General features: G+C 43.4%; 1 protein-coding gene across 1 annotated transcript; it reads left to right on the forward strand.

Annotated features, from left to right (window-relative positions):
- Positions 1–2,716: 2,716 nt before the first annotated feature.
- Positions 2,717–10,395, forward strand: LOC120678369 (ATP synthase subunit epsilon, mitochondrial-like). Its single transcript, XM_039959516.1, has 2 exons — positions 2,717–2,984; positions 6,534–10,395. Exons 1-2 carry the CDS (start codon positions 2,798–2,800, stop codon positions 6,575–6,577), a joined length of 231 nt encoding a protein of 76 aa, XP_039815450.1. The 5' UTR covers positions 2,717–2,797; the 3' UTR covers positions 6,578–10,395.
- Positions 10,396–10,945: the final 550 nt, after the last annotated feature.

Raw genomic sequence — 10,945 nt, forward strand, 5'->3', positions numbered from 1 at the left:
GATTGACAGTATATTTTACTTTTTTTTCTTTAAATTACACAGTAAAAATCAGACACTCATAACGAACGCACATTCATCCATATGAATGCATATACGCAAACATTGCTCCTATGAGCATCTTCAGAGACTCGACAAATCTTTGAGATTGACGAAGTCATCATAAATGCCTCGCTGTCAACTAGAATATTGCCTACCACTGAAAGCACAACATCATTAAATTCTAGAATATTCACTCACACAAAAGTTGAAACCAAGATCAGCGGTCATCTTAGTTGATACGGAATGTGGTGTGGGTTGTGGACCGCTTTGGTTGCGATGCGTTTTTCCTATTACAATTTACAATTGCTTTTATTAGACATCATCCTAGAAGATAATCTTTTTGAAACTTGATTTTCTTTCATTTGATTAGGTCATGTTATGCAAGTTGTTTGAGGTACGAAATTCAATCTAACACTACGGAATCCACCCTCAACAATCTTCCTTCCATTTTCAGTCGAGGTGGCTGAAATATGAAAGTGTTTCTAGGCAACATGACTATGATCGGATCCACTGTTTATGTCTTTTTTTTACGAACCAACGGGGGAAAGGTGCCCACCTAAACTCGTATTCGAACTGTTTGGCCAGGGGAAATCCCATACTGATCCTTGCTTCACTTCGCCATGGGAAATCCTTCTCAAACAACCATCATTCTATTCTATCAACACTTCTCTCCCCTCAACAAATAATGGGAAAACTGGATTCCTTCTTGGTTGTCTCATTTTTTATTTTTCATTTTAAGCCTTGATATGTCCTCTCTTGTTGATGGGTGGGGCCCGAAGGTTAGCCCTGCTAATGGGTTGGAACCCGCACCATACCCAACCCCACCCAAAATTAACATATTTAGATACCCAACCCCACCCAACCCAATTAGTTAATTTTTCAACTCTAACCAACCCGCCCCATTATAAACGGGTAACCCATAAAAACTCATGGGTTCTACTATGCAGAGGAATTTAGTGGTTCTACACTTAATGTGGGGACCACATATATGTTTAGCCACACTACTTTGCACAGAGTATCTGTCAGTCATATTTACTCATCTCTAAAAATTTCAGTCAATTTCGATAAAATTTTATAGTGTGAACGCGAGGTTTTAATTCCAGGGTCCGAGTCTTGATGTGGAGCCCACGTGTAGTTTTAGCCACGCTACTTTGCACAGAGTAGCTGCCAGTCGTACTGAGTCATCTTTAACAAATTTCAGTCAATTTCGATAAAATTTTATAGTGTGAACGCGAGATTTTAATTCTAGGGTCCGGCTCTTGATGTGGAGCCCACGTGTAGTTCTAGCCACGCTGATTTGCACAGAGTAGCTGCCAGTCGTACTGAGTCATCTCCAACAAATTTCAGTCAATTTCGATAAAATTTTATAGTGTGAAAGCGAGGTTTTAATTCTAGGGTCCGGCTCTTGATGTGGATCCCACGTGTAGTTCTAGCCACGCTGCTTTGCACAGAGTAGCTGCCAGTCGTACTGAGTCATCTCTAACAAATTTCAGTCAATTTCGATAAAATTTTATAGTGTGAACGCGAGGTTTTAATTCTAGGGTCCGGCTCTTGATGTGGAGCCCACGTGTAGTTCTAGCCACGCTGCTTTGCACAGAGTAGCTGCCAGTCGTACTGAGTCATCTCCAACAAATTTCAGTCAATTTCGATAAAATTTTACAGTGTGAACGCGAGGTTTTAATTCTAGGGTCCGGCTCTTCATGTGGGGCCCACAGGTAGTTCTAGCCACACTGCTTTGCACAAAATAGCTGTCAGTCGTACTGAGCCATCTCCAACAAAATTCAGTCAATTTCGATAAAATTTTCTGATATAAACATGTGGTTTTAATTTCAGAGTCCAGCTCTCACATGGGACCCATATTTATATATAGTTATACTATTTTGTAAAAAGTATCCATTTCAACCCACCCCAACCCGCCTCAACCCGCATTTATATAGAACCCGCCCCGACCCACCCCATTAACTAATACAACCCATTTTAAATCATCCAAACACACTCTATTTCAAAACCCACCCCATAAAACCCATTTCAACCCAACCCATTAGCAGGCGTACGGAAGGTGTCTCTGTCTCGGTACGTCGTCATCTATCATCTCCATCCATCATCACTCAGAAACGACGCACACGTTTAGTAGTGAGACTAGAATTTTCACACTTTAGTCGCCAAAAAAATAAATAAACAAATACATAAAACACAAAATATATCATATGTTATTATAATTATGTTAGCTTTATAGCGACGCACGGGCATATTTACTAGTATTACTATATTATAGAAGGGATTGAGATTAAACTCCAATCTGTATTTTGTGACATGGAACATATTTCTTATCCAGATAATCCTCCCCTGTTTCTTTAGACGGACCATCCTTCATTGTTCTGTTAAGCACCCTGAGCCATATAGAAATCCATGAGGGATCCACGCAAAATTTTCAGTGCCTCCAGCTCGGGAACGCGAAATGCATATAAGTTGCAAATAATTTTTTGAGAGGGACCGTATGAAAATAATTGAAAATCCGCGGAATTGCAGTTGCAAGTTTCTCATATTTTTGACCAGGTCCAGCCCAGCTAACTGTTCGGTCGTTGGGTCCGCATAACAGGCCGCAGAACCAGCCCAACCACCAAATCCGTCTTCCTCCTCACATAACACGGCCCACCACCCGGCAGCACCCGCGCACGCATCCCTTTTCCTCCTCCATCTCCACCACACCCTCACAGGCGGCGGCGCGCGAAGAAGAAACGAGAGGCGGAACGCGACGATGTCGGCGCAGACGGCGGCGGTGCCCTTCTGGCGCGCGGCGGGGATGACCTACATCGGCTACTCCAACATCTGCGCCTCGCTGGTGCGCGGCTGTCTCAAGGAGCCCTTCAAGTCCGAGGCCGCCTCCCGCGAGGCGGTCCATTTCTCCGTCGCCAAGTGGGCCGACGGCAACCAGGAGAAGCCCAGTGAGCGCCCTTCCCTTCCCGCCTCCTCCCGTTCCGTTCGTGCCCGGCATCCTTGGTTGGATTCTTTTGCATGTGCGATCTGCGTGGTTCCTGTGCGATGTCCGGGTGTTAGTGTTAAGGGGCTAGTGACGAGCAGCCCAATCAGTAATGTGACCCGCTCTGTTTGAATTGCATGGTGCAATTTCAAAAGGCAATATAGGCAATTTCATCCCTTAACTTTCTTCAAAGACTCAAATTCATCCTTCAACTATTAAAAAGACCAATTTAGTCCTCAAACTTTTCATTTGAGCTCAATTTCAACTCTGGTGTGATGTGGCACGCCTATGTGGCATGCTAAGTCATCCCAAAGTGCATGTAAAGTTCTTGATATGTTACCAAATGCAACATAGGTATCAATTTAAGTGCTATATTAACCCATAATTCACTGATACAACAAAAATAAGTTATCGCTGCTCTTATATCTATGAATAAAAGGTTTACAGTTTTGTTTATTTGTGCATTCTTAATTGACTATCGAATCATTTTTTTTACGATATATTGAATGTGAGGAAAAATCAGATGTTAAAGAGTTTATTATATCTGTTGACTCATTTTTAGGTCATCCATTGTTGACTAGGCATGCCACATAGGACTAGGGATGAAATTGAGCCCAGATACAAAGTTTAAGGACTAGATTGGCCAATTTCATAGTTGAGGGATGAATTTGAGCCGGAGGCAAAAGTTGAGGGATCAAATCGGCTATTTTGCCATTTCAAAATGTCGAAAGAAATGCCACCATTTTGTAAAATGGAGCCACTTATAAATCCCTACCGACTACTGCAGTTGATGACTGTAGAGCTGAATAAGTAGCAGGCTAGCAACAAACTTGGGTGTTTGCGAAACCAAATATGCATGCGCCTCAGGAATCAGGATCTCAGCTTTCATGGATACGAAGAAACTGGAGGCTTTTGCTTTCCCATTTTAACTGTAAAAGTTCACTGTAAAGTGCATGTCATAAGGATTTAGGGTCATATCAGAACATGTTGAAACCACCATAACGTGCAGCTGGTCAATGTCGCTGGATGAAGTTATTGTGGCAAATGGTATCGCTGTGAAGTGGGTTGCTTATCCTTTAAGTAACTGTGATCCTACAGTGACTCATGAATTCATGATACTCGTATAACTCGGAGGAAATCATGGTACCGAATATGTCTATCTTCTGGCAGAAAATCTGGCTTGAGGATAAAAATTGATGATGTTTGTTGATTCATACCCGTACCTTGTTTCTGAGTTTTCTCTCATTAGTGATGTAGATGTAACAACCAATAATTAACTCTGTCATTGCACGAATGCACACACAAATATAAAAGAAAATCACACACAACACGGGGTAAACGAAACATCGTCGTAGAAATAAAATCAATTGTTCTGTGAACCTTGGTATATCGTTTTTAGTACCATGTAAGGTATTTCCATGAGATTTAGCTCATTATATTTGTAATTGAGATTGCAAGGTCCATTATGATTGGATAAATAGTTATTGTCTTCAAATTTATTGTGATGTAGGACTTGAACCATGTTAGCAAAAGGATGTGGACAGCTATACGCTTGCACACTGATCACTTGGATAAAATATTGCTATAGTGATCTGTACCACCAGATATTTCAGTTTCACACTAGCATCATACAGAACACTTGCAGTCTGCACAGAAAGCAAAGAAATTATAAAAGTAGAGTAAGTTTGATATTTCTAGCTGTTTGGATTGGACATTATCCTTGCTCACAATAAAAAAAAGGACGTACCCAGTGCCGTAGGCTCCCGCACTGTGCGGGGTCTGGGGGAGGTTATTAGCGGGAGGTCTTTCCCACACACCGTGCAATGTGTAGAGGCTGTTAAGGCCCATAGTGTAAGGCCCATGTGGCCCATATTATCTTCTCCTATATATCTACAAGTCCTATGGCTGTGCTCTTGCTCTCTCTTGGATGGCTCTCTCCCTTCGATCTCCAATGCGAGTAACATGGCACCAGAGCTTAGGGTTTCGATCTGAGCCACCACCCTTCCCGTCGCTGCGCTGCCTCGTCCTCATCCTTCGCTGCCTGTCGCGGCCTCGCCCGTCGCCCGTCGCGCCGTCTTCCGCCGCCGGTCGCTGTAGCCGTCTGCTCGCGACTGCATCCGTCGCCAGTCGCGGCCTTCCGCCGCGGCCTCTTCTCGTCGTGGGCGGCTCTGCCAGTCGCGGTCGCCGCCGCGGCCTCTCCCGCCGCGGCACCTTGCCGCCGGTGGACTTCCTCGCCGTCTGCAGGAGGACGGGTCTGGCGGATTGGGGCTCTTGCTTGCTTTGCGGGTGCTCTGCTGCTGCTGCATCTCGTCTGGTATTTGGTCTCTGTTTCTTGTGCTACTCCTTGTTGATTTGATCAGTGGTAGCACACTTCAACATGTCTCAGATCAATGCTATAGTCATCAATATCATTTTAGATGGTCAAAACTATCCTGAATGGTCCTTTTCTGTTGAAACTGCACTGAGGGGCTATGGTTTACTTTCCCACTTGACTGATGACAAACCCGTGCTTAACACTGATGGTAGTAATGCCGCTGCTGTTAAGGACTGGGAGATTAATGATGGGAAAGTCATGGCTGCTATGGCCAGTAGTACTAAACAAACCATGATTATGAGCCTTCGTAAGTTTAAAACAGCCAAGGGCATTTGGAATAGTTTGAAGGAGCGTTATGTTCAGGACAGTGGTGCCCTCTTACACACGCTCATGCAGCAAACTCATGTCATTGAGCAAAATGACATGTCTATTGATGAGTATTACACTGCATTTGATCGACTGATGGGTGCCTTGACCTCCATGGTACCCGAATGCACCGCTAATCCGTGTCCAGCACATCAGTTCATTGAGAAGTTTCTTACATATAGATTCGTTATGGGTGTTCGAGCTGAGTACGATTCTCTTCGTACACGACTGCTTCAGGGTTCTTCTACTCTCACTATGTCACAGGCCTTGTCTGACTTACTTGCAGAAGAGACCCGTCTTAAGTCTATGTCTATTGCTCCTGGTTCAGGCTCTCACAGTGTGTTGGCTGCTTCCCAGAGGTTTGGCGGACGCAAGGCTTCATCTTTAGAGCCTTGTAAACATTGTGGCAAGACCAATCACAGTTCAGATTATTGTTTTGCTCACTATCCGCAGAAGTTAGCAGACTTCCGTGCTCGTCGTGCTGCTCGTGGCCGTGATACTTGTTCCACTCCTAGAGGCCCGGTGTCTGTTGCCGCTGCCTCATCTGCTGCTGCTCCATCACCATCTTGGGTTCTTGACTCAGGGGCTTCCTTTCATGTGACCTCCGATCAGTCAGAGTTAGCTTCTTGCAAGCCAGTCGTTGATGGTGCTTCAGTTCAGACAGCTGATGGTACATCTTGTCATATTACTCATCAGGGTTCAATTTGCAATTCTCGTTTTTCTGTACCCAATATTTCTTTTGTACCTTAGCTGTGTATGAATCTTCTCTCAGTAGGACAAATTGCAGACCATAATTGCTTTGTTGGATTTGATGACTCATCATGTTTTGTTCAGGATCGTCGGAGCGGAGCTGTGATTGGGACTGGCCGTCGCCGTAAAGGTGCTCCTAGCCTCTACCTTTTGGACACTTTGCATCTTCCTTCATCCACCGTGGCTCCGCCTCCTGTGTCTTTCGCTGCATCGGTCTCTACTGCGTCTTTTGCCCAATGGCATCATCGTCTTGGTCACCTCTGTGGATCTCGTTTGTCCACCTTAGTAAAGTCAGGATGTTTAGGCCATACATCTGTCGAGTCTAGTTTTCATTGTAAGGGTTGCAAACTTGGAAAACAAATACAACTTCCATATCCATCTAGTGTTTCTCATTCTAGTAGACCTTTTGATCTTGTTCATTCTGATGTATGGGGCCCAGCTCCTTTTGTTTCAAAGGGTGGTCATAAATATTATGTCATTTTTATTGATGATCACTCTCGTTATACTTGGATCTATTTAATGAAACATCGCTCTGAGTTGCGCTCCATTTATGAGTCTTTTGTTTGCATGATTCACACTCAGTTCTCTGCTCCTATCAAAGTGTTTTGTTCCAACTCTGGTGGTGAATATTTATCTAATACTTTTCGTCAGTTTTTGGCTTCGGAGGGTACTCTTGCTCAGCTTTCTTGTCCTGGCGCTCATGCTCAGAATGGTGTTGCTGAACGCAAACATCGCCATCTTATAGAGACGGCTCGCACCCTTTTGATATCTTCTTTTGTTCCTTCTCATTTTTGTGGCGAAGCTGTTTCCACTGCAGTTTATCTCATTAATAGACAGCCGTCCTCCAAGCTCGCCGGTAAATGTCCTGGGGATGTACTTTTTGGTACTCCTCCGAGATATGACCATCTTCGAGTTTTTGGTTGTACATGCTATGTCTTACTTGCACCTCGCGAGCGGACTAAACTGACTGCACAATCTATTGAGTGTGTTTTTCTAGGTTATAGTCCTGAGCATAAAGGATATATGTGTTATGATCCTTCTTCTCGCCGCAGTTCGTATTTCTCGTGATGTTACCTTTGCGGAAAATCGTCCTTTCTTTTACAATTCTTCTACCCACTCTTCATATTCTCCCATAGAGTCTACCTCCTTTATGTGCCTTCCTCCAATTTCACCCACTACTAATGCTCCTGTGACACCACCATCCACTGTCCCATTCACTACACCATCATCCTCTTCAACTATTCCTCCTATTCCTATTTCCATCTCACCACCTTCACATACCTCACCTTCTCCTGCTCCTGCTCCTTCCCATTCTTTTTCTAAACCACCTGTCACCCAAGTATACATTCGACGTTCTAGCACTACCACCTCGGCCAGTCCTGATGCTCCTGCTGTTGATGATTCTACTAATGTTGATGAGTCACATACGGTTCCTGTTGCTCTTGATCTGTTACAGGATGGTCAAAGATACAATCTACGAGATCGCACCGTGTTTGGGTATCCTCGTGCTAATGTTGTTGTTGGCAAACCATCCACTTATCAGGAAGCTTCTCTCATTCCAGAGTGGCAACTTGCTATGTCTGAGGAGCTGGCTGCCCTTGATCGTACTGTCACTTGGGATATTGTTCCTTTACCGTCACAGGTTGTGCCTATTACATCCAAGTGGGTCTTCAAAATTAAAACCAAATCTGATGGGTCTATTGAGCGATATAAAGCACGCCTTGTGGCTAGAGGCTTCCAACAGACCCAAGGTCGCGATTATGATGAAACCTTTGCTCCAGTCGCACACATGACTACTGTTCGTACTCTGATTGCTGTGGCTGCTTCTTCTTCCTGGACTATCTCTCAGATGGATGTCAAGAACGCTTTTTTTCATGGTGATTTGCATGAAGAAGTTTATATGCATCCCCCACCTGGTGTTGATGCTCCTTCTGGATATGTTTGTCGTCTTCGTCGAGCCTTGTATGGTTTGAAGCAGGCCCCCCGTTCTTGGTTTGAGAGATTTGCTTCTGTTATCAGGGATGCTGGTTTCTCTTCTAGTGAGCATGACCCTGCTTTATTTATTCATCTCTCTCCACGAGGACGTACTCTACTCTTGTTATATGTTGATGACATGCTGATTACAGGTGACGATCCGGAGCATATTTCTCATGTGAAGAAGCAATTCAGTGAGCAATTTCAGATGTCAGACTTGGGTCCTCTCAGTTAATTCTTAGGGATTGAGGTTTTGCAATCTACAAAGGGCTACTATCTTTCTCAATCTAAGTATATACTAGATCTTGTTGCTCGTTCTGGACTTAGTGATCACCGCAGAGCTGCGACACCTATGGAACTTAACTTGAAACTTCGTCCTAGTGATGGTAAACCTTTGGAGGATCCCTCTCGATATAGGCATATTGTTGGTAGCCTTGTCTATCTCACTGTTACTAGACCTGATATTGCTCATGCAGTTCATATCTTGAGTCAGTTTGTCAGTGCTCCTACCTCGGTTCATTATGGCCATTTATTTCGTGTGCTGAGATACCTAAGGGGGACATCTTCTCAATGTTTGTTCTATGCTCGTGATAGTCCACTTCACCTTCATGCCTATTCAGACGCCACTTGGGCGAGTGACCCCATCAATCGTCATTCGGTTACGGGCTATTGTATTTTTCTTGGTTCTTCTCCTATTGCGTGGAAGTCCAAGAAGCAGGCAGCTGTATCCCGGTCTAGTACAGAGGCAGAGCTTCGAGCTCTGGCCACCACTACTTCGGAGATTATATGGTTGCGATGGTTGTTAGCTGACTTTGGTATCTCTTGTGATGGTCCCACGCCTCTTCTCTGTGATAATACTAGCGCCATACAGATTGCACATGATCCTGTGAAGCATGAACTCACAAAGCATATTGGTGTTGATGCCTCGTTCACTCGGTCTCATTGTCATCAGAAAACAATTGATCTTCAGTATGTGCCCTCGGAACTGCAAGTGGCAGATTTCTTCACAAAGGCACAAACTCAAGAACAACATTGGTTTAACATGCTCAAACTCAATGCTTCAGATCCTCCGCTTCCACCTTGAGTTTGAAGGGGGGTGTTAAGGCCCATGTGGCCCATATTATCTTCTATATATCTACAAGTCCAATGTGAGTAACAGAGGCCACCGCTCGAACCTGTGACCTCTCGGTTCACAGGCGGCAAGCACTACCACTGGGTCTCTAATCTATTTTGTTCCGAGTTTATGAGAATATTTATAGTAGTTGCTTATATTTTATTGCTATATTGGTCATAGCCGTTTGTTTTATAAGTTCTGCAGAAGAAAATGAGTTGTTTCTCCCTTGCTATCAATTAGTTTTTTTCCATTCCCATCATGAAGTATAGAACTTAATTATGTTTATGTTGCATACATAGTGCTCTTTTATGTTCCTTTTGAAACTAACTTGGTTAGTCTTTTTCCATTCCCATCATGAAGTATAGAACTTAATTATGTTTATATTGCATACATAGTGCTCTTTTATGTTCCTTTTGAAACTAACTTGGTTAGTCTTTTTCAGCTATCCGCAAAGATTCTGATTAATAAAGATCTGGTGCCACAGTGACCTAGGCTGACCCAATTGAGAAATTGTTTCATCCTGGATTCGATGATCCATCATGAGATCACCCCATTTTGTTTTTGATGTCCTTTGGAGGTGTTTGGCTGAAGGGATGAGGAATGCAGTGGATCTCTTGCGTAGACAGCCTGATAATTCATTTAGTTTATCCCCCCAAAAATTATATATTAATTTAAATTGATTTTTTATATGGAAGCTAGAAAAGCCATATCATACAATAAGAGGGCAGTCTGTTCTTGTGAGCTGCTGTATCCGGATTTAGCTGTTTAGCCGACTTCATAATATGGTCAGGGCTGAAGAATAAATTCTGTGACAATTTTGAGTTGTAATCACCGTGGTTAATATCTCTTTTTGAACAATCTTGAGTTATTATCACTGTTGCTAATTGCTCGTCAATTCAAGCAATCACGTGTATTTCAAGCTTCCTCTTTGCATTTGCTATATATGCTGTGCCGCAATGTAATTGTCATGGGCAGACATAGTGAGCACAGTTCGAATTTTGCCAAATCAAATGTTTGCGCACATATCCGGTGAGTTCTAGTTCTGGTACGAGGACAGGATGAATGTCAGCATCAAACGAATTTCATTCACTTTACAAATTATCATCTAAAACAGCATTTGTACTCCCTCCGATTCGTCTGGCACACGTAAGGTTCCCATTGGCACCATTCTTTGTCAACCTCCATCTCTTATTGAAACTGAATTATTCGCCTCCATCTTTAAGAGCTCTCCTATGGCTTGATTCGCGCTCATTTCTTACTGCCAAGTGCCAAACAACCAAAGCATTGCCAAGCCATCATGTCGAAGAGATCTCTACGTTGAACACTTGTTCTCCTTCCCCAAAACAATGCAAGTCTCGCTTTCTAAGGAGTAAAATAATTTCAAATGTAATTAAGTTTATACGAAATG

Source organism: Panicum virgatum, chromosome 6N (genome assembly GCF_016808335.1).
Source record: "Panicum virgatum strain AP13 chromosome 6N, P.virgatum_v5, whole genome shotgun sequence".
In the NCBI taxonomy this organism is placed as follows: Eukaryota; Viridiplantae; Streptophyta; class Magnoliopsida; order Poales; family Poaceae; genus Panicum; species Panicum virgatum.

What these genes read in the sequence shown, in the direction of transcription:
- LOC120678369 (XM_039959516.1), top strand. Translation starts at nt 2,798, where the DNA reads ATGTCGGCGCAGACGGCGGCGGTGCCCTTCTGGCGCGCGGCGGGGATG. An exon ending in CGGCAACCAGGAGAAGCCCA is followed by an intron (nt 2,985 to 6,533) that starts GTGAGCGCCCTT and finishes TGTTTTGTTCAG; the next exon opens with GATCGTCGGAGCGGAGCTGT.